General features: G+C 34.1%; 1 protein-coding gene across 1 annotated transcript in view; it reads right to left on the reverse strand.

Moving 5' to 3' along the window:
* The window catches only part of LOC120422401 (uncharacterized), a 726,749-nt gene that overhangs the window by 48,833 nt on the left and 650,393 nt on the right, over positions 1 to 27,523 (reverse strand). The window contains exons 9-10 of the mRNA XM_039585822.2: positions 21,785 to 21,929; positions 3,746 to 3,876 (exon numbers count right to left, since the gene is read on the reverse strand). Coding sequence (XP_039441756.1) covers positions 3,746 to 3,876; positions 21,785 to 21,929 — 276 coding nt within the window. The remainder of the gene's footprint in view (positions 1 to 3,745; positions 3,877 to 21,784; positions 21,930 to 27,523) is intronic.

The raw sequence follows: 27,523 nt of genomic DNA on the forward strand, positions 1-27,523 counted from the left end.
GCCAGAGGTGTGAACCTATGCCCTTTTCAATAGCTAGGATAGAGTTTAAAATTATGATGATATTTTAAATCGAATAGATCTGAGATTTCATGAATGTTGAATTTTTTGACATTGAAAATCGGATCAATAGTTGCTGACAACCAAATAATCTGCCACATTTTTACATTGTCTTTTTCTTTTTGTGGTAATTTGTTCAGCAGCTAGAGGTCCGATCTTAAATTTAAGTTTCGCAGACACATTTTTAGGAAATTTTCTGAAATTTCTGAAAAACATTTTACAGACTTAGGCAAAATAAACATTTAAAAAAAACAAAAAAATTGCAAAATTTTCGCAAAAATCAGGATTTAGGTAGATTTTCCTCGAAAACGTTGTACTCTATAACAATTTCTGTAAAGTACTTTTTCAATTCAAATTCGATTTTGCATTTAAAAATAAAGTAATAATTTGTTTCGACTGTTTTAAAAGTTTTTCAAAAGTTTTGATTTTTTTTTAATTTAATGTTGGCAGCGCTGCCATATATTTGTAATCACCAAACTTCGGCCCACCAAAATTTTTTTTTAGGTCCGTGAGCTGGTTTTTCATTTTTCGTGGAATCAAACCCACTTAGATTTTAAATATTTAATAAAGTAACTTCTAATTAATTATAAACCACGATGCTTAAAACGTCGGTTATATCACAATAAATATCCACCAGTTCTAAACTTCAGGTTGGATTCTCATATCTTCTGGCAAATTTTCAAAATTGTATTCAAATAAAATCATTAAACATTTGATTTTGAGCTTCATAGGCCAAAAGAAAGTTTGATAAAACGATGCTCAAAGATGAAAGTTCTGATGCTTTTTCACCCAGATTGTGATTTTTTACAAAAAAATGTTAAATTTCTATTGATATTTATTTTTTTTAAATTGAAAAAATGTTGTACTTTACAAATATTCAGCAAAAGCTTTTTTAAAAATTTGTTAGAAGTTGAAAAAGAATTTAAGATGTTTCAAGTAAATAGAAATTTCCATCCAAATATGTTTGTAGTACTAAAAAAATTACGTTAGAAAAATCTTAAAATTTATAGAAGTGTTTATCTAAAAGGGTAAAAAAGTCAAATTCAATGAATATTTAATATTTGCTCAAGGTTTTTTTTAGCAGGGATTGAGTTGGAATGTAAAACGTGTTTTCAAGATATTTTAGAAGTATTGTTTATGACAGGTTTTAACTGTAAAATATGTAATTACATTTGAAAATTAAATCAAAAAGACATGATTTTTTTTTCAAATTTATTTTTCCAGGCTATAAAGTGTAACAATTTTCATTAATTTATATTTGTGTTTATCATGTGGCCCGCGACATAACGAAAAATTCGAAATGGAGCGCGAGTTTCAGTTGGCTGAAGAACACTGCTTTGAAACATATCAAAAAAATAATATTTTCAAAAATTATGTTTTTGCTGAAATCGCTGTTGGTGAATTTTGTTTAGAGGTAACTTTTTTTCACTAAAATTGTCCTTATTTTAACCGAAGGTACATATTTTAGAACATTTACAGACATGCCTCGGTTTAGCACCGCATATGGGGGATGCAAAACCGAGGCGTGCATAACCGAGGCACAGAGCTTATGGGATTTTGGCTATATGGGAGACAAAAATATAGTGTTTTGGAATCGGGATGATGTCAGCTATCCATTACAATTATAATTTCATGAAAATTTTCACAAAAATACGCATTTTTCCTGTATTTTGGAAATGCAATGTTTCTCGAAAAAATACTAAAAATTATTGTTATCGCAATATGGGTATCAAATGATTGGAATTTTTCCAAACATTTCGAATGTAATAACAATTTTTTTTGTAAATATTCAAAATTTTCACAAACTACGTATTTTCGAAAAAAATACTCAAAATTTCAGTTTTAACAATATGAGTATCAAACGATCGGGATTTTTCATACATTTCGAATGTAAAAACAACTTTTTTTGAAAATACTCAAAATTTTCACAAAACTACGTGTTTTCGAAAAAATATTCAAATTTCAGTTTTTACAATATAAGTATCAAACGATCGGGAAAATACGTAGTTTTGTGAAAATTTTGAGTTTTTTCAAAAAATGTTGTTATAACATTCGAAATGTATGAAAAAATCCCGATCGTTTGATACCTACATTGTAAAAACGGAAATTTTGAGTATTTTTTCGAAAATACGTAGTTTTGTGAAATTGTTTAGTATTTTCAAAAAATGTTGTTATTGCATTGGCAATGTATGAAAAAATCCTGATCGTTTGATACTCATATTGTTAAAACTGAAATTTTGAGTATTTTTTTTCGAAAATACGTAGCTTTGTGAAAATTTTGAGTATTGCCAAAAAATGTTGTTATTACATTTGAAATGTATGAAAAAATCCCGATCATTTGATACCCATCTGTAAAAACTGAAATTTTGAGTATTTTTTTTTCGAAAATACGTAGTTTTGTGAAATTTTTTAGTGTTTTCAAAAAAATGATTTTACATTCGAAATGTATGGAAAAATTCCAATCATTTCATACCCATATTGCAATAACAATAATTTTTAGTATTTTTTCGAGAAACATTGCATTTTCAAAATACAGGAAAAATACGTATTTTTGTGAAAATTTTCATGAAATTATAATTTTAATGGATAGCTGACATCATCCCGATTCTAAAACACTATAATTTTTTTTATGTTTGCATGATTTTTCATACGATTATAGCCAATGTCTTCCATATAGCTAAAATCCCATAAGCTCTGTGCTTCAGTTAAGCACTGGACCGTGCTTAACTGAGGCAGCTGAACAAATCAAAACCGGGGCAGTGCAAAACCGAGGCATGACTGTAGATACCAGTTTATATGGACAGCTGTCAAAATTGTATGGATACTTGTATTGGAGAACCAATGACACAAAATGGGCTACTTCTTTAGTCAAAGGGCAATTAAGGGCAAATAAAAATAATCGATTGTCGAATCATAAATTAATCTTTGGAGTTTGTTGTTTGATCACCGAAAGTCCATTTTCTATTTGCTTAGTGGCGTTTATTGGTGAAAACTACTAAGGTATAATCCAAAAATTACGTAGCATTTTTCGACGATTTTAGACCCCACCACCTTCTCTCTCATTGCATATTTCACAAACAAAATCAAATCTTTTTGTATAGATCATCAGTGATGATCTATACAAAAAGATTTGATTTTGTTTGTGAAATATGCAATGGGATCATCATGATTCATCACACAATCTTTGACGCCCCTCTTTAAAATGCTCATCATTAAGCTAACAAAAAAGTGTAATTTTCTCCGATAATTGGGCTTAAAATTAAGCTTGAATTACTGATATTATTGTTCACAAAGAGTTTAAAATTAAATATTTAAATCCATTTTAAAATAATAGTCTCTTTAGCAACGTAGTTCAGGATATTGTATAAATAAATATCTGAATGCTACCGTAAAAAATCTCAAAATTTCTTTCAAGCTCTTAAAGCCTAACCTTAAGACAATGTCCTTACAATACTTAAATTTCCCCACTGCTCATCCCAACCGCCTCTGATTGCCCAAAAGTTGCTGCCGTAATCCATCCCTTTTCCCCCATTTCTCAGCCCAAACACGGATTCGGATGCAGTTTTCCCCCGAGGGGACACCACACCACGGAAAACCGCCGCAGCATCTTAACGCGAGTCGCCTTTGGTTTGGTCATCGGAAGCTGGAAAACGGCAAAATCTTCCGTCTGCTCGTAAATAACACTTACGTCGTGTAGCCAGTGTAATTTCCTCCACGGGGGGTTCGCCTGGACGTGACACTCGAAGTAAACATCGTCCCCGTCCTTGATGTCGTCCGCCGAGAGTGTCGAACCGAGCCGCAGCGAGACAATCGGGGGATCTGTTGAGTTTTTTTTTGGGAAGAAAACGGAAGAAAAGTTTGGACATGAGAAAAAGATTTTTTTTTGTAGGGAAATTTGGGTTAGATTTTTATTAAGTATTTTTTTCAAATATTCTTTTTTGTTCAATATTTCATTGCACTTTTTTTTAAATTAATAATTGAAGTTACAATAAGTCCATTCAGCCCCAAGCTACCCCACCAAACAAATCTTATTTGGTGATCTAAGAATCGCCAGGACAGCGGATAATATCCCAAAGGAAAAGCGCCACACCACCATCAGTTCTCCCTCTTCGGTCCAGACGGAATCGCTTAGCAAAAGTTGAGAAAATCCGACAAAAGTATAAATCATGAACAGTAATCCCGTAAAGCGCCTCTGAGTGACAGTTTGGGTTCGCTGGCCAGAGAGAATGACATATGTTTGTGATAATATACTCAGTTCTAGAACAAAACTATTTGAAATGTATTTTTTCAAATTTACTTATATTTCGTCCATAGTTAATTCAAACTCAAATTGCACAAAAAGCCTCGTGACTTTAAAAATACAAAAACAAAATAAGAGAGTTACAGAATTAGCAACTTGAACACTCAACTGAGTGTATAGAACGGTCCAGAGGTGGTAACAGAGTTTCACCCGAAACATTTGGCAACTCTTTAATCTGTACAATTATGGCGCGTGGTTGTCCAGCAGCAGTGGTGACGCAAAAGTGTGGTTAATTAAATGTTGCCCACACCCCCGAAACTATCAAATCCCACTAATTGATTATGGTTCGTTACGAAAACAAGCGGCGTTTTATCGCGCTGAAATGCCTTAACCACTCTGACGTTCGTTTTGTGGTTAATTCATGATTAAAATAATTAAATTTCACGCGCACTGCGTCGGACTTAGTTTGATTGGCTTGCATCAGTCACAGTTACACGTCGGTTTGAATTGTTTGTGTACGGCATTTCCGGTGGATGGATTAATGATGAAACCACAGTTATATATATTTTTTTCTTTCATATCTATCGATTTTTATAGTTATGTCCGGAGACCGCATACTAATGTTTTAGAAATTATGGTTATAGTGGTTTACGAGCATGTAAATTGAATTTTGATTGAAAACATGTCAAATTAATCTTTCTGGCATTGACAAAAATGCTGGAAAAATATTTTTACTAGTGTGTTAGTTAATCAGACATGTTTATTATTGTTGCATTTCGTCTGTTGTGTGCTATCTTGTGACAACGGCAATTTAGTACTATTCGAGTATATCGATTTTTAAAGTTTGATGATACATATTTTCAAAATGAATGATAGAGTCAAACTTGTTGAAGCAATCGGTTAGTATCGCTTAAGGGGTTACATACATGTAGAAAATCACAAAATTTCATATTACAGAAAATTCATTGAATACACTAAAATGATGATTTTCAATCACTCCTGGAAGTTTCATGAAGATATTACATGATTAAACTGAGTTAGAGACGATTTTAAGCTCAACTTTTGCCGTGCGCAAAGCGGACTGTCAAACATTCTTAGCGTTTTTCTCGAAACTCGATATCTTGAGATGGGATGGACCAAATTGGCTGAAATTTGGGGTGAGTAATTCTCTACGAAATCGGTCTTTTTTCTTGAATTTTAATTTTTGTATTTTTTAATCCGACTGAAACTTTTTTGGTGCCTTCGGTATGCCCAAAGAAGCCATTTTGCATCATTAGTTTGTCCATATAATTTTCCATACAAATTTGGCAGCTGTCCATACAAAAATGATGTATGAAAATTCAAAAATCTGTATCTTTGGAAGGGATTTTTTGATCGATTTGGTGTCTTCGGCAAAGTTGTAGGTATGGATACGGACTACACTGAAAAAAAAATCATACTCGGTAAAAAAAAAATTTGTTGATTTTTTATTTAACTTTTTATCACTAAAATGTGATTTGCAAAAAAAACACATTTTTTTATTTTTTTTATTTTTTGATATGTTTTAGAGGACATTAAATGCCAACCTTTCAGAAATTTCCAGAATGAGCAAATAATCTTTGACCGAGTTATGATTTTTTGAATCAATACAGATTTTTTCAAAAAATCGAAATATTGGTCACAAAAATTTTTCAACTTCATTTTTTGATGTAAAATTGAATTTGCAATCAAAAAGTACTTTAGTGAATTTTTGATAAAGTGCACCGTTTTCAAGTTATAACCATTTTTAGGTAACTTTTTTGAAAATAGTCGCAGTTTTTCATTTTTTTAAATTAGTGCACATGTTTGCACACTTTTGGAAAAATATTTTTGAAAAGCTGAGAAAATTCTCTATATTTTGCTTCTTCGGACTTTGTTGATACGACCTTTAGTTGCTGAGATATTGCAATGCAAAGATTTAAAAACAGGAAAATTGATGTTTTCTAAGTCTCACCCAAACAACCCATCATTATCTAATGTCGATATTTCAGCAACTAATGGTCCTTTTTTCAATGTTAAAATATGAAACATTCCTGAAATTTTCCGACCTTTTCGAAAACAATATTTTAATTTTTAATTAAATCAAAATTAACATTTCAAAAGGGACAAACATTCAATATTATGCCCTTTTGAATTGTTAGTCATGAATAAAAAAAAATGAAAATATTGTTAGCATTGAAAATCGGACTATTAAACATTGGTCGGAAACGCAAATTTAGCAGGAATAATTTATTTTCGCTTCAGGGATGCATTTTTGAGCTTCGGTGTCTAAGAAGCATTTGTTAAGAATGAAATTCTACATCTTTGGGTTAAAACGATACTAGGGTGGTCCAACAATTTCTAATATTTTCAAAAATTATCTTCGTTCCTAGATGAGATACAGGCATACTTTCTTCGGCAGTATTGTAGTACTAGCCATTTCAAACAACTTTGTCGAAGACACCAAATCTCTCTATCTTAATCTGTTAATTCTGCAGCATTTTATATGAAAAGCAGTAGTAAGTAAATCTTTCCCAGTTCCTGAGGGGAACACCCTTGAAGAGTATCGGGGCCGGCATTTACAAAGCGGATTCAGTGGCAATTTCATTCTCAACTTAATGTTAACATGTTTAGGTTAATGTTAACATTCCATAGGTCGCCTAAGGTGTCGTGATAAGGTCCAGTTTGTGACGATACACTACCTTCCCTTTACTAAGCAATCGATTCCAGAAGGGAAAAGATCACCAGTTGTGTTGGTCCGAGCTGGGATTTGAACCCCGATCTACCGCTTACGAGGCGGAAGCGTTACCACTGGGCTACGTGGCTCGGTCTAAAAAGCAGTAGGGTGGACCATTAAAAACGTGTTTTTATTGCGTATCATTTTTAGCTATTTTGGTGTATTCGGGACATATTTAGAGCATAAAAATACGCGTCTTTTAAAATGTGAACGATGTCGCTAGGTCAGGTGAAAAGTTTGTGGTTTGTGGGCAAAGGTGTTGGAACTCGTTTTTTATGGCAACTAGGGTGATCTTAGATGATCTAGGGTGGTTCATATTCGTACACTTTAATAAGGTATGATTTTTTTTGATTCGCTTGGAAGGAAAAACATAAAAACATTTAAAACAAAATTCAAATACATAACCTGTTTTAATAAGTATAGCAGCTGAGGATATGATATCTGATTAGGGTGGCTCAAGTGAATTAGAAAATCAGAAGATTAAAAAATTTATTTGTTAGAAATTGTTTTTAACATATCATTATCTGTCTACGTTTTCGCAAATCGACCTTTATTTGTATTTTTTTTCAATAGGATTAAACTTTCCACGCATTTCCTATGTGAAAGGGCGCCATTTTGCATCATTAGTTTTTCCCTACAAAGCTCCATACAATTTTGGCCATACAAAATGGGAATGTGAATATTCGTAAACATGATACATTTTCTTATCGATTTGGTGTCTTGGAAAAAGTTGTAGGTTATGATTTGACAAAGTTTTTTTCAATTTGATTTTTTTAAATTAATGTTTCAGTTGGTTGTCATTCAAGTTTTCGCAACTTGCTTGCAAGTCAATTAAGGCTGCATCGTCAATCTGATGGATCATTTTAAATGTAATATTGTCTGCTGAATCCAATCACATTGTTAGATTTATTCGAAAGGGTCAGGTTTATAATTATATTATAATTAGGATGTTGACCTTTTTCAAAATTAGAATCAATTTGATAAAAAAGCGAATTTAACCGAATATTATAAATTTAATAACCATTTTTTTTTTTACTGATCATTGAAAACCAAAACTTATCACAATCCCTTCCTTCTGTTAACAATTTCCTAATTATCGTTAAAATTATGATAAAATGTTAAATATTTACTGTTAAAATTAAAGTTAACCCAAACGTTTTAAGTATGAAAATATTTAATTTGTTTTTGTATCCAGTTTGTAGGCTATCACAGCAAGTTTTATTGGTACAAGTAGCAGTTTCTTGTGAATATGGCATCAAAAGATTCACATTCGATTTAATATTTTACAGTCAATCGTATTTTCAATGGTTCGACTGTCAGTTAAGCTGATTATTTCTTTCAATCTATTTCAGCACTGTAGGAAATTCCATACAACGAAATGAACGAAAATTAATTCATTCATTATGCATTTGATGTATGCAGCGTGATGTCAACTGGAATTTTGAAAGATTGAAAATTTTATGTGATGCTTTACGGAGAATTCAATTTGATTAATGATGCGCTAGTGACTTTTTTTTAATAAAATCTTTTTTTCAACCAATTTTTGGAAATGAAACAAATATATTCACAATGACGCTGTCTGATTAAAACCAGACGTAATTTTACATCCCTACACTAACATTCATAAAATGGAATGTAAAACTTACACAGTTTGAAATTGATTGATTTTATTGAACGAGATTTTTATGTGTCTGTCCTGTCCTAATTTGTTTGATTTTCAAAGAATAACACTTTTGAAACTTCTCTCATCAGTCCAAAATAAATAAATTTTCAACAAGTTGCGTTCATTTGCCGTTCCTGAAACACGACACTGAAAAAAGTTGGCTCTATCGAAATGAAATTTACATAATATTACCATTAAACCGATTGTGAAAGCACACATTCATACACACACACGAACACTGGCCCAAATTAAGCCTCGCTGTGATGTCGATCCCCTCCCCTTTTTTGGGCAGTTCAGTGTGACCTCCCAACCCTATCCTTCCCTTCGAAAATTTCGAGTCGAGCATAAATTTGAATATTATCGAAAATGGCGCGTGACATTCCGTTGAAAAATTGATGTTTTTAAAATGTTTGATTGGACTCGGCGATTTCCCTTTTTTTTCGTGTGTGTGTGTGTGATTTGTGGGTAGAGTGAGTAGTGCACAAGTGCAAGAGTACAAACACTTTTCGCTTCGTTTGATGGTTTACTCGATGCATATTCAATGCGAAAAACCGCCGCGTGTTTGCATTTGAGTGTTGAGGGGAGTGAGAAAGGTGTCAATTGTTGCACGCTGAATTGATTTCTGAAAGTAAATATTCTTTTTATTTTGGACAAAAACAATGCAAAAAGCAAAAAGCAAAAAGCAAAAAGCAAAAAGCAAAAAGCAAAAAGCAAAAAGCAAAAAGCAAAAAGCAAAAAGCAAAAAGCAAAAAGCAAAAAGCAAAAAGCAAAAAGCAAAAAGCAAAAAGCAAAAAGCAAAAAGCAAAAAGCAAAAAGCAAAAAGCAAAAAGCAAAAAGCAAAAAGCAAAAAGCAAAAAGCAAAAAGCAAAAAGCAAAAAGCAAAAAGCAAAAAGCAAAAAGCAAAAAGCAAAAAGCAAAAAGCAAAAAGCAAAAAGCAAAAAGCAAAAAAGCAAAAAGCAAAAAGCAAAAAGCAAAAAGCAAAAAGCAAAAAGCAAAAAGCAAAAAGCAAAAAGCAAAAAGCAAAAAGCAAAAAGCAAAAAGCAAAAAGCAAAAAGCAAAAAGCAAAAAGCAAAAAGCAAAAAGCAAAAAGCAAAAAGCAAAAAGCAAAAAGCAAAAAGCAAAAAGCAAAAAGCAAAAAGCAAAAAGCAAAAAGCAAAAAGCAAAAAGCAAAAAGCAAAAAGCAAAAAGCAAAAAGCAAAAAGCAAAAAGCAAAATCCATCGATGTGCCTTCCAAGCTAGAATGATATAGAATGGATTTATTTATCAAAATTAGACAACTTCAGTCGATTTACCAAAGAGTATTGAATTTCCCTTCTCTCTGGATTTACCCCACTAAAAAACTGCAATCATCAAACAACCTCCGCGGATTGCGACATATCTGAGCAACACTGCTGCTGCAGTGAGTCGGGGAGGTCAGGCACTGCCAAAAGTGCGACCGGCCGCCAAAGTGGGCGTATGATTGCGTTGTTTGAGTTTCAATTAACTTTTCCGTTGTTCAACTATCGGGAATCCTCCCCCGGGTCGGCCGCGGGATGACAACATGACATCGCGGACTTTGTGGGTGGCCCTTTTGACCGGTGTTTGCAATGTAAATTTGGAACTTGTAACTCCATTAATTTGGCAACACAGTTTGATTTTGTTTTTATTTTGTGTTGCAATGTAACTTCCAAGCGATGTCGATTTATTTTTTCGAACAATTCAATTCTCTCTAGCGTAACAACTGTCCCCCAAGATCTTCCTCGTTCCGGTTGGCCACAATCGATTGAGCACGATTGTTCCGGATCGATGGCTGGCAACACTGTACAGGGAAGGTGAAATGGTCCAGACTTTTGTAATCCTGGGACAAGAAGCAGTTCTAACCAACCCCCGTAAGCCAATCGATTAACCCAAATTCAAGATTATATTTATGATATTGGTGCAGAATATACTGAATTTTTCATTTCGTTCCCACGACTTCCCCCTCACTTCCCCCTCAGGGGGCTCTGCGGAGAATTTCGCCCCTTTTTTGCCCAAAACTATCCTGGGACATGTTCCAGAAGCAGCTATTGTACGAAAGTGTGCAAGCAAAGCATTATCAGCTGTTATGTGGGTGGGGAGCATTTATCGGATCCAGTTTGGAAGATTCATTTTTCAACCCAGTCAGCGATTCTTCTCGGAATACCGACGGGGCAGGCAAAATCGAACTTGCTTGTTGGCTTGACCGGCGCGTGTGAATGGGAGCTTGGGGGCGATTCTTGGAAACACTGAAAGTTGAATGGAGGTTTTGAAAGAAGAGATTTGTTAACATAATTTGTATACATTGAAAGCATTTGGCTGTGAGGGCCTAATTAGGACAAGTGAAACAAATGTTGTGTTAAACCAGACAATGAACAATACCCGAGGATAATAGAGCTTTGTTGCACTGATGCTTCATTGAATTGCCAGTTCTTTGGAAATTGGTTTCAAGTATGCTAGTCTATTGGAGTGTACTGATCGCATAAATGTCCCATATGCATTTTCATCGTTTCTGAGTTATTGATGCCGTTTGGTTCAAAATCGTGTGATCTTTCAAAAGAGCCTAAAACGTCTAGTACTTTGTTTTAAAAATCAGGAGAAAATCCAGTTTTTTTTTGCGGAAACTTAACACGTGGCCTTATGTATGGGACAAACTTCAAGTGCGTTTTTCTCAGCTTGCTGTTTTTGGATATGGGACATTCATGCGAACATGGGCAGTGTAGGATTAATAAATCGATTGCGTTCAACACCTACATAAATTTGGACAATACTCTCGTATTATGCGGGAGTATAATTTAACATGGCTCTTAGAATTTGTATACAATGCAAATTCAATGATGCCCATTTAGTTGTTCAAAATCAAGGAATCCTCATTGTCTTAAAGAACTGCTTTGGAACTGTTAATATTTGAAAAAAAAACAGAAACTTACAGAAATAATGAAAATAACTTTCTTGAAAAAAATAAATAAAATAATGTATACACCAAAAGAAATTAATCAAAATTATAAGCTGAAATAATAAGAACTGCTCATATTTCACGAACTCAGAGAAATAATATAAATTATTTTCTTTAAATAACTGAAAATGCAAACATTCACAGAAATAATTTAAAATTTTATGCTGAACATAAAAAGTTGTGTTTGTTTATTTGATTAACGTGACTTTAACCTTCATAATGTTATACGTAACATGAAAATTAAGAGCGAGTTTTTCACCAATGTGTAACAGGTCGTATCGAGGTGCTCCGATTTGGATGAAACTTTCAGCGTCAAATGGAAGTGAGGTAAAACGAGCATTTCTCGAGTTAGTTTTCAAAAAGCCGTAAGAGCCACCGTGACCTCTGACACTAATTTTCGTTTTTCTCGAAAATGAAACAAAATTTCATTTATTTTTAGTTTGAGGCACTTGAAGGACGTGTAGATGAACAATCTCGAGCATTTTTGATATTGGTTTTTCGTAAGTAAGTCAAATACCGATGCAAAAAAGACTTTGTTTACCAATGGCTCTTACGGCTTTTTGAAAACTATTCCGAGATTTAATTCGAGGTTCAAATAACATGCAAATTCTTGAAATTGCTCGCATTTTCGTAAAACTTCATCAATTTCACTTCTCTAAATTGCATTCGATAGGTCTTTTGAAGCCCTTCAAAATGTGCCATGCATATCCAGGATTGGTTTGACTTTTTCTAACAGCCTTTGCAAATTACTGTTAAAAATGTTTTTTTTAAACCTTCAAACTTACGTGGAATTTTCCGAGTGTTCCGAAAATGTAAAAATGGGAAAAAAAAGTGCCACTATGGGCAAAAACTACAGGGCAAAAACTAACGTTGTAAAATGTTTGTTATAGAAAAATCGAAAAACTAGGAGAAAAACTGCGATTGGCCAAAAAGTTAATTCCGTAGTCCATGAAATTCCCTAACTTCCTGTATGAGTATGGGTGTTGGAGGCTGTTACAAAAAGTTATTAACGTTTTAAAAAAAAACAAAACAACAGTAATTTGCAAAACCTATGAGAAAAAGTCTGACCAATTCTGGATGTCTACTGGCACATTTTGAAGGGCTTCAAAAGACCTTTCGAATGCAACTAAGAGAAGTGGAATTGATGAAATTTTACGAAAATGCGAGCAATTTTAAGATTTTGCATGTTATTTGGACCTCAAAATTCAATGCTCGTTTTACCTCACTTCCCTTTTGTCGTAGAGGGCTCATATTTGGCATGAGTTCATCTCATGTATAGACAAACAAACGCTGAAAGTTTCATCCAAATTTGAGCATCTCGATACGACCTTTAGAACAAATCCAGCAATATCTACAAAAACTGCCTCTTAAATAAAACTTCTTATGTTTTAAACAATGCAAAAACCCACAGAAATAATAAAGATTATTCGCTTTGAAAAACTGCAAAAAATCACAGAATTTATTTAAAAATTATATGATTGAAATTAAAATAAATGCTTTTGTTTTAAAGAATGCACAATCTCACAGAAATAAAACAAATATATGCTGAAAATATACAGAACTGCTCATGTTTGAATGAACGCAAAAACTAACAGAAATTATACAACTTACAGGAAAAATAAAGATAGTAAAAAATCACAGAAATGATGCTAAATTATATGATGAAAATTTAAAAACTTTTTTTTTGAAATCGCGATTACGCGTAATGTTTATAAGCAAACTAATTAAGTTTATATATCAACATCTTTGTAATTGCCTGCTCTACAACTTTGTACAATATTGTTACACTCTAAAAAATAACCCTGCAAAGTTGGAAAAAACACGAAATTTTAAAATGAAAATTTTTGTTCTTAAAAAAATTACCCTTCTTGGTTCATGTAGATTCGAAAAGTACATAAAATTACCCTTTAAATGACATGTGAGCAGTTCTCTCAGATTTCGGTCATTCGATTTTTTTTTTGTATTTTTTAATCCGGCTGAAACTTTTTTGGTGCCTTCGGTATGCCCAAAGAAGCAATTTTGCATCATTAGTTTGTCCATATAATTTTCCATACAAATTTGGCAGCTGTCCATACAAAAATGATGTTTGAAAATTCAAAAATCTGTATCTTTTAAAGGAATTTTTTGATCGATTTGGTGTTTTCAGCAAAGTTGTATTTATGAATACGGACTGCACTGGAAATAAATGATACACGGTAACAAAAAATTTGTGATTTTTTATTTAACTTTTTGACGCTAAAACTTGATTTGCAAAAACACACTATTTTATTTTTTATTTTTTTGATATGTTTTAGAGGTCATCAAATGCCAACTTTTCAAAAATTTCAAGGTTGTGCAAAAAATCTTTGACCGAGTTATGAATGTTTGAATCATTACTGATTAAAAAAAAACCTGATATTGGTCGCAAAAATTTTTCAACTTCACTTTTCGATGTTAAATCAAATTTGCAATGCAAAAGTAGTGAAATTTTGATAAAGTGCACGGTTTTCAAGTTAAATCCATTTTTAGGTGACTTTTTTGAAAATAGTCGCAGTTTTTCATTTTTTTAAATCAGCGCACTTGTTTGCCCACTTTAAAAACAGGAAAATTGATGTTTTCTAAGTCTCACTCAAACAACCCACCATTTTCTTATGTCGATATCTCAGTAACTAATGGTCCCATTTTCAATGTTAAAATATGAAACATTCGTGAAACATTTTAAGATTTTGCATGTTATTTCCGATCTTTTCGAAAAAATATTTTCAATTTTTTTAAACCAAGACTAATTTTTTAAAAGGGCCAAACATTCAATATTATGCCCTTTAAAATGTTAGTCTTGGTTTAAAAATTTTGAATATATTTTTTTCGAAAAGAGCGGAAAATTTCACGAATGTTCCATATTTTAACATTGAAAATCGGACCATTAGTTACTGAGATATCGACATTAGAAAATGGTGGGTTGTTTGGGTGAGACTAAGAAAACATCAATTTTCCTGTTTTTAAAGTGGGCAAACAAGTGCACTGATTTAAAAAAAATGAAAAACTGCGACTATTTTCAAAAAAGTCACCTAAAAATGGATTTAACTTGAAAACGGTGCACTTTATCAAAATTTCACTTGAGTACTTTTTGATTGCAAATTTAATTTTACATCGAAAAATGAAGTTGAAAAATTTTTGCGACCAATATTTCGATTTTTTTAAGAAATCGGTACTGATTCAAAAATTAATTCGGTCAAAGATTTTTTGCAAAAAAAGCAAAGCAATCCACTTTAACGACCCCCGGGTCTTTTGTGGTCTCTGTTGCAAGTTTCTGCTCATTTCTAGGCGTTCGAAGGTTATGTGTGGTGAGTCACCCAAAACCTCTTTTACGCTAATGGACCGACGTTTTACTTCCCCATCCGATAGAAGGCACAACCTGGAAATTTCTGAAACGTTGGCATTTAATGTCCTCTAAAACATATCAAAAAATAAAAAAAATTAAAATTGTGTTTTTTTGCAAATTAAGGTTTAGTGACAAAAAGTTAAATTTTTTTTTTACCGTGTATCATTTTTTACCAGTGTGGTCCGTATCCATACTTACAACTTTGCTGAAGACATCAAATCGATCAAAAAATTCCTTCAAAAGATACAGATATTTGAATTTTCATACATCATTATTGTATGGACAGCTGCCAAATTTGTATGGAAAATTATATGGACAAACTAATGATGAAAAATGGCTTCTTTGGGCATACCGAAGGCACCAAAAAAGTTACAGCCGGATTAAAAAATACAAAAATTAAAATTGAAGAAAAAATACCGATTTCGTAGAGAATTGCTCATGTTCCAAAAAAAATATCAGTTTATTAACGGAAAATGGCAGAGTTTTTAAAAGTTTTTCAGTGTTTTTTTTCGATGAAAAATACGTTTTTTCGGAATTTTGAGAACGCCGTCAAATCGGGCGTCCAATTTTACATAAAAGTCCCTTTGACACCAAATTTCTATCTCATCACCATTTCAAGCTGCAAATTATTGAAAAACACCTCTTTTTTGCATGTTCAAAAATGGAAGGGGTCGTACCGCCCCTCCGTCACGAGATATCAAAAAACGGACCTCGGATTCGTGATCACGGACAAAAGTTACCGCTAAGGACAAAGTTTCACGCAAATCTAAGAGGGGTCGGGGCAACTGCTGTGTGAGTTGGCTTAGAATTACCCACAAATAAAATCCATTATACCGGAATTCGGGGAAAATTTCTTATTGCTTTCAATTCATTGCAAAATCGCAATGCAAAAAATATTCAAAATTTTTTTATCAATGCTTTAACTCTCCGTGTTGAACCCTCCTTGGCTAGCCACAGTCAAACAGACGGAGGCCACCACCTTCCGGGCGAGCTACCCGGAACAAACCGTGTTCGCTGGGAAAGCGTGTAACACTTCACACAGATTGTCTGCACGTACTGCCCCAGTACGGCCAGGATGGCAATAAGCTAGACTCTTCCATTCGTTCCGATGGAGTTCATGGCGTTGCCGCTGCTGCTGGTATAGAAGGATGGATCCTGTAAATTTGGCACCCCTCTTCACTTCACTGCGGGGTTCAATCACATGATCCGGGTCTACTTGCGGGGTGGGTTTGGTGAAGTCGAAGGTATATGAATGAATAAGCGTTCTCCCCACATTGGAAACGATTGTTGCCAGTCAGCCAGCCCGGCAAGTCCTCCGGTCTAGCTCGTATTCTTTCCCCTGGATAGTCTGAGGTCCGGTACGATGGGATGACTACGGGCGCAACTATGTAATATGCACTTTGGCACCACATGCATACAAACGGGCTAGTTTTTTCCCAGTTTCTTCTCCTGCAGATCTGGACAGGATTCGTTTTTTCTCTGTTCAGTTTCGCTTCTACCAGTTGATGGTGATTCTGGCTTATCCCGGAGGCCAAGTCAGGAAGGAAGTGTGTGTGCCAGCCCAGTTTTTCCCCTTTTTCGCAAACTGCACACAAACCCCCCGAATGGTGAAACCCAATTATTTCGTGCAGCTGCACACAACTCGGCTGGAACTGGAACTGACTCTGTATTGCTGTATTACCCGCAACTGCACGTGGAAGCTCTTATTCCCCCGTCTGGAGAGGATCTCGAGATGAGGCGAAAGATTATAAACATGTCAGTGCATCTTTTAATTCAGTTTTATTGTTTAAAGTTGGGAGTATTAAGTTTTACGAGCGTAATTGAAAGAAAGCACGTCGTCTTGACTTGAAAGGGGTGGAGTGGGTTTGCGGAAGTAGCTTCAGAAGGATTGGGGGTAAACTGACGGTTGGTGGTGAAGTGAAGTTTTTCCGTGAGATGATGCACTGTGCAGAAAGGGTTTTTGGGTGGGCACTTGATGATGAGCAGAAATTTTGTGTAAAATTAGGTTGTTTTGTGAAATGACTTTAGCACTGCATCTTGGACACAATATGTCAATTCTGTTTGATCTTTGATAAACATGATATGTAATACTATCTAGTTGAACATTTTTATAGTATTTTTTTGAAGCTTTCTGAAAAGGTATTCGTAAAATCAATAAATTTGTAGATTAAATTGAACTGAGACCATTAATGCCCAATTTATTCTCACCCTGATTTTTCTATTTTTATCGATGGTTTCCACGCTAAATCAACCAGCCAAATTTAACACTTTGAAATCGTAAGAAACTTCCAGGGATGATTTTTTGCTGCAAAAAAAAAACACTTTCCAATTCCAAATTTCCAATTTTTGTTATTTGGATTTTGAATCTGTCTTCGTTTTTTATGTTTTTTTTACTTTTTTTTAATTTATTAAATTTCCATTCACAAACTGTGAATAGTTATAGTTTCTAATTGAATTTATAGAAAATCGTGCACTCTTTCGTTTCAAAATGCTTTCAAAAGAATCCCAAGTTGATATCGATGGATTTAAGGTGTTTCATTGAATGCATTTATTATTTCAGTATATTGGTCACATTTGAACATTTGAAGAGTAAAATTTTCGGAAATGGTTCAAATTCCGGCTCGGATCAACACAACTTCCCTTCTGAATTCTTGGGTCATGGAAAAAATTACCTGACCTAAATAATTTTAAAAAAATCTTGAAAAAATACGAAAGTTGATCTTGAAAGAAAGAAACATGAAGTTGTTCAAATTAGATATCTTTGGATTTGAGGATATTTGTGCAATAAATATAGCATTTTTGAAACAAACTTTTTTTTTCATAAAATAATTTTTATTAGGTTCTTTTCGGTACTGGGACCTAATTAGGACCGAGTAATTTAAAACTTAAATTTCAATTAATTACGTGCTTTTGAATAATAAAAGTTCAAATATACTTAATTATTTTCGAAATATGATATGAAATGTGAAATTTATTCATAATTAAGATTATACTGAACTTCAACAACAAAAATCCATGTTTAAAGTATATTTAAAGCAAACAATGCTAACAGAAATTCAAACTTTATTTCTTATTGAATTCTTATTATTTAACGAATAATTATATACAGAAACTTACTACTATTTCACTCCTGAAACGAATCTTGAAACAAATAGGATGGATTCAAAATTCTGTAAAAGTTTGTAATGTTTTGGGAATCAGAACCGCGATGTTTTTGTGTTTTTTTGTTAATAAATTTAACATCACACTAGAGCATGAGCATGAGCATGAGCATGGTTGACTGCCAATGAGCTGCTACTCCGTTATTGACGGATCAGCTGAAGTTACACGATGAACCAACAGATGATTAGTGGGAGCTAATCATCCTCACTGTATAACCCCTGAAGACCTCTGCTTCAAGTCAATACCGGCGCCCCCACAAGGAGATGCAGTTCAACAAAGGTAGGAATGTTAGTCCGATAGTTGAAGTTGCAGGCTCATCAGACACAGAGTTTGTCGCTCTATACCTGTTGACACCGCATGAGGCCGTTGGATCCACAGCATCTCCTTCAGGCATCACGGGAAGTGGGGGATTTGTGTTAGTAGGGGAAGGAAAGGGAAGGTCAGGATTCATCTTGGAAGATGATATGACCAGAAAGTGAAACATAATCGTTGCCTTCCGAGCTACGACGCTATAAGAAGGCCTTTTCACATCTTACCGCCGGCGTGCCATCTGAGCAACGATGCTATGGGAAGGACTTTCAAAACGAAATGTTATTTTAATTATCGATTCATTCGGCGACGTGCAATTTTAAGTAGATCAGGATTCAATATTATTATATGATACGACCAAAAAGGGAAACATAATCGTTGTCTTCCGAGCTACGACGCTATGAGAAGGACTTATCAATTCCTCAATCGCGATTTTTCACTTCTACCGCCGTCGTGCCATCCGAATGGGAAGGGCTTCCAGAACTAAATGAAACTGAATATACACACGACGACGTGAATCCCTTTTTCAATGAATTCCAGAAATCTCCACCACTTTCTCGCGGATTTTCGCGCGTCGCGTCACACACTGAACCCTCCGACGAACACCACACAACTCGATTTTACAACATTTGACTAGAAGTAGGTTTACTCCTCTCATACATTTAACATTACACTTGAATCAAAATACAGATAAACAAATTGTGTAAGATTTAACATAACTTTTTAATCATTCGTTCTGGCATTTTTTCTAAGCTGTTGATATGAATAGCAAGGTCGAACAGAAACTTACAAGGCCAGTACAAATTTAATTTTAATTTTTTTGTGATTTCCTTCAAGTTAAAAAATGACAATTTTTAAATTACCTAAAAAAACAATTTCTGCTTTTGTACTAAATTCTGTAAAACATCATAGAAATTCTTAATGTTATAAAAAAAAGATTCTAAAGAACTCCTTCAAAATATTGTGGTTTATGTATAAACCGGGGTGAGATTGATAGCCGGGGTGAAATTGATAAGTATATTTGATTTTCAGCAAAATGAACACCGTGAAATGGAACTGTACTAAGAAGTGTTTGAAATACCTTTTCAACAAATTTTTAAAATAAAAAAAAATATGAATAATTTGTAAATAGGATTACCTAAATACTTTCAAAGTGTCATGTTTTCTCAATGAAAATAAGTTTAAATTAAAAAAAAACAAACGACTTTATCGGATTCTTTGGACAACACAGAACAGTTGAAATAAGTTTCTAAGTTACAAGCAGCGAATAATCATCATCAAAAGAAAATCATTGGACGTTCATCGAGAGAAAAAATCCGAAGGGAGCATGGCTCTCCTCTCTCTGGCGCACGAAAGATCGGTAAAAGGAATCTAAAAAAAACATCATCTTGATTATTAGGCGGAATATCTTATTCACTACTACACTTGCAAGCGTAACGTCACACGTCGAAAACAACCTGTCACATTTTGTAGATGGGCAATGTGTGTAAACAAAGTAAAATAAATATTTTTAAGTGGTGCTGACAAGGAATATCACAAAAAAATCATCAGCAGATTGATTTTCTTGAAGAATTTCGGGACCGATTTTCTTTTGCGTGATTTTCCTCCTCTCTCTTTCGCGGGTGAAGGAAGTTCCCAAGCGAAATTGATTTTTTTGCGATTATTCCATCCATGGTTACAAGTTTTAAATATTATTGAAACAGAATTCAAAAATATTTCCAGATTTACAGGCAATTTCAGTAAAACATAATTCTTAGCAGTTTTAAAAATTTATGAATTATGCTACTAATTGGTTTTTGGCGGCAGAAAAATATATTTTTATGAAAAAATATTTTTTAATGAATTTTGCACACTTTTAGGCTGACATTTGAAGGAACCACGTTGTTGAAATATTTATTTTGCCTTATTGAAATTTTTTTCGAAACGGGTTTGTATTTGCCTCTCGGTAAATTAGATATTTCCTGTATTTTTTGATTTTTTTTTCGCTTGCGATTTTTTGAACTCCTGGAAATTTAAAAAAAAATCAACGCACATCATAGCTATGTTTATGCTAAGATGGGGTTGAATTGAATTTGAGATCATATCAAATTTGGTTCGATATTTATAAAATATCTTACAGTAAATTCAATGTTCACGTAGTTTAGTTATGTACAGACCTTCAAAATATGACTATCCCTGCAGATATATAATGTTATAAATTTCTAAATAAGAGCATTAAATCGCTTGACCTATTCGCTAAATTACCAAAAACTTGGCTTTGCAATGTTAATATGTTAAAAAATTTCGCTGAAAAATCTGTATGTTCCAAAATTTAGTTGCATTTTGATTACGTTGAGTTTTTCGTTACTGTATTTATTGCAGTTTTAAGCTCCAGGAACTCTAGTATTGTTTTAAAACGCAGAGGTATTTAAAAAATCAAATTTATTCAGTATTGAGCCCGTAAATACAGTTATTTTGGAAGAAGAAGAAAACAATTTCCATTCCTTTTCTCAAATTTATTGTTTGCAACATACTTTTTTCAAAAAGCTTAAAGAGAGCAAAACTGAATATCAAATAAAACCCTTCCATATCAAGTAAAAGTGCTCCCTTTAATCCACAGAATCTAATTTTTGTGACATCATTGCCACCGTCACCACAAAGCCAAATTGTCCTTCGCAGTTAGGAGCACATTCGATAAAAGTCCCCTCTCCAAGTCATTAGCGCGCTCCCACACACTCACAGTCAAGCACGTGCAAGCTTAGAAGCCAATTTGCACACTTAACCCCTTCCACATGTGAGCGCCGCGCGCGAGAGCTTTTCCGCGCCATTTTCCACCGGCGGGCCAAAGATAAACTTTTATCAAATGTACCGAATCGGAAGCCGCGCAATTAAGTCGTGGTAATAACGAATAAAAAAACGCCTCAGTCTCTTGTCTGTTCCGCGCGGCAAATTTCCGTTATTAGAGCAGTTAGTTTTTACGGCAGTTTGGCGGGGTGTTCGAATTTGAGTTTAATTAATTTCTTCCGGTGACGTCGTGGTCGTCGTTCCGCTAATGGTTATGGGGTCTGGTGGTTCTCCATTTTTTTTTTGCCCGGAATTGGAACATTGGTTCCACTTGTGGACGTTGGTGGGGCGGTGGGTGTGTTTATCGAGACGGAACGCTTAGCCTCAAAAGGTAGAGGTGACATTTTATGAGCGCATGGTGTGGCAGCTGTCCCGACTTGTGACATTTTTATGTTTCTTTTTTTCACAGCGAATAATATTTTATTCCTCGACTTGAGGAATTCAATTTTATACTTTTTGTCAGCAATTTTAGATGATATACTTACACACGACTTCGATTTTCCATGACGTCTCCAGGAACAGTCCAGTGACATTTGGATTCTCGGCCCGGCAGGTGATCGACTTGCCGTCGTCCTCCGTGTTCGGCACGAAGCTCAGCTCGGACCGGGTGGTGTTGTTGAGGCTTTCCTCCTGGAAATGACAAAAAAAAACAAATATTTGAAGTATAAATCAGTGTAATTTTTTTTGTTTTCTTCTATATTGAAGCAATTGAAGTCATCGGAAAAAGATACTACGAACATGACCATTTTAAAATTATTTTTATAGGAAAAACCAAGAAATTTTAGAAAAGTTTAATTTTTTAACATTGAAAATTCCGAGATATCGTCAGTTAAAAATTATAGGGTTATTAGGAGACACATTAAAAGAATCAAACGTTTGTTTTTAAAGGAAATTAATAGTCAGGACCCGGTGCCTGCAATCCCCGTTACAGTTTATATGAAATTCCAATAAGAATTTAACAGAAAAATCAGGCTTCGGGTCCAGACTGTTAAACTTGTAAAATCTGCAATGGAAATTTATGTTTTATGCTGCATCTGAGCAGTTCTCTCAGATTTCGGTCATTCGATTTTTTTTTTGAATTTTTTAATCTGACTGAAACTTTTTTGGTGCCTTCGGTATGCCCAAAGAAGCCATTTTGCATCATTAGTTTGTCCATATAATTTTCCATACAAATTTGGCAGTTGACCACACACAAATGATGTATGAAAATTCAAAAATTTGTATCTTTTGAAGGAATTTTTTGATCGATTTGGTGTCTTCGGCAAAGTTGTAGATATGGACTACACTGAAAAAAAAATTATACACGGTTAAAAAAATTGTGGTGATTTTTTATTTAACTTTTTGCTACTAAAACTTGATTTGCAAAAAAACAAAATTTTTAATTTTTTTTATATGTTTTAAAGGACATCAAATGCCAAATTTTCAGAAATTTCTAGGTTGTGCAAAAAATCTTTGAGCGAGTTATGAATTTTTGAATCAATACTGATTTTTTCAAAAAATCTAAAAATTGGTCGCAAAAATTGTTTTACTACATTTTTTGCTGTAAAATCAAATTTGCAATCAAAAAGTACTCTGGTGAAATTTTGATAAAGTGCACCGTTTTCAAATTAAATCCATTTTTAGGTGACTTTTTTTTTGAAAATAATTGAAGTTTATCATTTTTTTAAATTAGTGCACACGTTTGCCCACTTTTGAAAAAAATATTTTTGAAAAGCTTAGAAAACTCTCTATATTTTGCATTTTTGAACTTTGTTGAAACGACCCTTATATAAGGCCTTAGTTGCTGAGATGTTGCCATTAGAGGGTGACGATTCTCGAGATTTTCAATTTCCCGGGAATCGAGAGTTGAATTTGGCCATTTCCCGGGAATTCCCGGGACCCGGGAGTTTTTTTACTATGCCAATAGTGCTAAAATTTAATAAAATGAAAAGTAATAAATTTGTTTTTGTTTTTTTAATAAATTCAGTTACAATTGATTAATACTAATTCTATGAGACGGTAATTTAAGCAGCCTTATAATTTTAAGGAACTATATGAAACTTTTTGATTTTTTTCTGAAATACAAAATCGTTTCCTGAGCTTTTTATGACTCAAAATTATAGTTTAAATTGTTTACGAATCTTAATTCGCACTGAGTCATTTTTCAAAAGTTGCACAAAGTTGTTATTAGATTTTTGTAAAAAAAAATAACTAATATAACTAATATATAATTTTCCAGTATCGGGAAACAAATTCAACTTTTTTTTTGTTATTTTTGAGGTCAACTCTAAAGTTTAATTGAAGAAATATTAGAGTTATCAGGAAAATTCATATGTTCACAAAAAACTAGATTATGAGGATTGCTATGCTCAAGAGAAGATTATGGAAATAAAGATAACTTGAAAAATCTTTTCCCTCTTAGAAATAATTAAAAAAAATATTTGAAAATAAAACATTTGATTTCATGTCTGGGGTGTAACTGGTAAATATTTTTAAAGGTAAATTTTGGGGTCCAAATTTTTCTCAATTCTAGCGTTTGGAATTTTTGACAAGTTAAAGTTTAAACTTTCTGGATAAGAAGATTAGAGAAGCATTGGTTTTTTCGAAATTGAACATCGAACATCGAACATTGAACATTAAATGTTCAAAACAATTTTTTCAAAATGTTTTTCTTATTAGTTTATCTATGTTTGCTTCAATATGTATAAGTTAAAAAATTCCCGGGAGTCTCGACCGAATTTCCCGGGAATCGAGAGATCCAAAAATGGTCGATTTCCCGGGAAATTTTTCCCGGGAATTCCCGCTCGTCACCCTCTAGTTGCCATGCAAAGATTTAAAAACAGGAAAATTGATGTTTTCTAAGTCCCACCCAAAAAAAAACACAATTTTCTGATGTCGATATCTCAGCAGCCAATGGTCCGATTTTCAATGTTAAAATTTGAAACATTCGTAAAATTTTGCGATTTTTTCGAAAAAAAGTATTTTCAATTTTTTTAAACCAAGACTAACATTTTAAAAGGGCCAAACATTCAATATTACGCACTTTTAAAATGTTAGTCTTGGTTTAAAAATTTTGAAAATATTTTTTTTCGAGAAGACTTGGATAACATAAATTTTCCTGTTTTTAAACCTTTGCATTGCAATATCTCAGCAACTAAGGTCTTATATAAGGGTCGTTTCAACAAAGTTCAATAAAGCAAAAAATAGAGAATTTTCTCAGCTTTTCAAAAATATTTTTTTTTAATGATGGGCAAAGTGCACTAATTTAAAAAATGAAAAACTGCGACTATTTTCAAAAAATTCACCTTAAATGGATTTAACTTGAAAACGGTGCACTTTATCAAAATTTCACCAAAGTACTTTGTGATTGAAAATTTGATTTTACATCGAAAAATGAAGTTGAAAATTTTTGCGACCAATTTTAAGATTTTTTGAAATATTGAGAATTGATTCAAAAATTTATAACTCGCTCAATGAGGAGCGGCCGTGGCTGACTGGTTACGGTGTTCGCTTTGAAAGCGAATGGTTCTGGGTTCGATGCTCATCTGCTCCCAACGAGAAAGATTAGAACACAGAAATTAGAAATGTTGAATATGAACGAAAAATCAAAGTCGCTCGAGGCGGGGTTCGATCCCCCGTCCTTTGGATTGGTAAGCAAAAATGCTAACCACTAGGCCATGACGACTTGGTGAACTTGGACTGGAATTAGGAATACTGTTACAGAGAGCGAGTTGTGGCGCTATAACCACGGCAAATAGTGTCCAGGGCATTCGTGGAAATACAATGTCCCATCCCAGAGGGTCCTGGAGTACCAAACCTTCTTAGCATGGTGCTCCCAACGAATACAACCAAAATCTCGGAGCGTATGGTGGTGTGGCCCCACGCTTCTTCCTCCCCTGTCGATTCAGAATTGTGTTGTTGTTCGAACACTCAGTGCTCAAACTCAACCCAATTACGAGTCATCTCTGCGATACGGCTTTACGCAGTAGGCCTGGCCGCTTTAACGCTTGTGATGTTTCAATGCATTCCGATGCAATGGCGCACTACAAATGTTAATAAATGACAAGAAGAGTGCTAGGCGTCATCTAACCTAAGGCACTCTCCAGGATCCCTTCGAAAGATTGGCTGCGCTAGGGTCTGATTAGATTAGATTAGAAAAATTTATAACTCGCTCAAAGATTTTTTGCACAACCTGGAAATTTCTGAAAAGTTGACATTTGATGTTCTCTAAAACATATAAAAAAAAATAAAAATTGTGTTTTTTTGCAAATCAAGTTTTAGTAACAAAAAATTTAATTAAAAAATCATCATTTTTTTTACCTTGTATCATTTTTTTTCAGTGTAGTCCATATCCATACCTACAACTTTTCCGAATACACTAATTCGATCAAAAAATTCCTTCAAAAGATACAGATTTTTGAATTTTCATACATCATTTTTGTATGGCCAGCTGCCAAATTTGTATGGAAAATTATATGGACAAACTAATGATGCAAAATGGCTTCTTTGGGCATACCGAAGGCACCAAAAAAGTTTCAGTCTGATTAAAAAATATAAAAATTAAAATTTAAGAAAAGATACCGATTTTGTAGAGAATTGTGCATCTATGATGCAAATTGTTTAATAAAAATAATGATTTGAACTTATTGGTAAAAAGAACTATTATGTCTCTTCAGTATATTTTTTTCTTCCCTCAACCGATAATAATCAAATATATTTCGTTGCATCTCTCCAAGAAAATTGTTCCCTAATTTGATCCCATTACGATCCATTTGCTGGTCCGCCAACGTCCCAAAACTCTGCCCTTCGTTCTCCCAGCGGAGAAGAAACTCCCAAAATGGACACTGCCATCTCCCCGCAGGGAAGAGACAGACAGAGCCTCGAAAAAGTCCATTAGAAGCTCGATATTAAATTAACCCGGTGAAGCATAAAACGTTGTACATTTTTCCCTTCTTCTTTCGGTGGCACGTGTATATTTTTCCTTTCGCGTCCCTTTTCCCGAGCTCAAAAATAGAAAAAAAGGTAAACCGGGTGCAAAAAGGCATAAAATATAATTTCAATTATTCTCTATTTTATCTAATGTCACTTTGTGCCCCCATCGTCGTCGGACGTCATTCAGTCACTTCCGGTCCTGGTCCCGAGCAAGAAACGAAAATATTTGGACGCTGAACAGGAAGTTTTCACACAGTCTTCGTTTCGGGCAGCTGCAGCTGCTGGCTCGAAAGAGAAAACAGCATAAACGTCTTGCATTTGACTGTTATTATTTTTCCTGCATTTCCTTCCGGATTTTCTTCTGAGCGCTCTGTTAGCAGCATGAAAGAGGGGGAAAAATGCGCTCTCCTAGCTTGTGTTTTCCGCAGCAGGGAAAAGTTTTCGCCCACAACCTCCACCGCTTGCTCCTTTAAGTTTTCCCGCTGATACACTGTTCTGCACTGACTGACATTGCACGCTGCACTCTAATGCAGCCAGATAGTGAGATGTGTTGTACCGTTGAAGAAATGGACCCGCTTCGAATGCTGCTGAAGTCATTCCGGATGCTTTCGGAAAACCCGGGCACCGATGGTGAAAGTTTTTCCTTTGCCTATATGGGTTTGTACGCTCCCATTCAGCCTGATTGTTCTGGATTAACAGGGTGCGAATCTTTTTGCTGGAAAATTCAATGTTTGTAAAAACTTTAATTTAACTGAATTAGGCATTTCTTGGATTTCGACGCTGTCGCGCTAACTCGTCGCACGTCGCTTTTTGATGATCCGAAAAAACGCGTTTTAATGTTTGACTTTGAATGAACAATAACGAGAGCACGCATTGTAAACAATAATAAACACCTTTTGTTTGGTTGACCATTCTGTGCATTGTCGCGAAGTTTTGTTGAATTTGGTTGCCGAAGTTAGAGTTACAAATGTTTACGGTGGTTGCTCGTAAATGTGTCGAACGCGTTCTGACCTGAAACCCCTTTGCCCTTTGTCACACTTACATCAATTTTCAGGGTGTGTCAAGATAGCACGACAAGATTGAAACTGCTTTCATGTAAAGAGCGACAAAAAGCGACATGGAGTTTTTAGGTTTTTATTGAATATCTTAGGATAGAAATCGAATTTTGAGGATCTGTGAAGGTCAAAAGGTAAAGCGTTGTGAGCTGCACAAAATGGCGTTCTTAACTAAAATTGGTCCAAAATTCACGTGCGACAAGTTAGCGACGATTTGCAAAGTTAACGTCAGTTAATAATTCAACGCTTTGGTGTTGT

The sequence above is a fragment of the Culex pipiens genome, chromosome 2, assembly GCF_016801865.2.
Source record: "Culex pipiens pallens isolate TS chromosome 2, TS_CPP_V2, whole genome shotgun sequence".
NCBI lineage: Eukaryota > Metazoa > Arthropoda > Insecta > Diptera > Culicidae > Culex > Culex pipiens.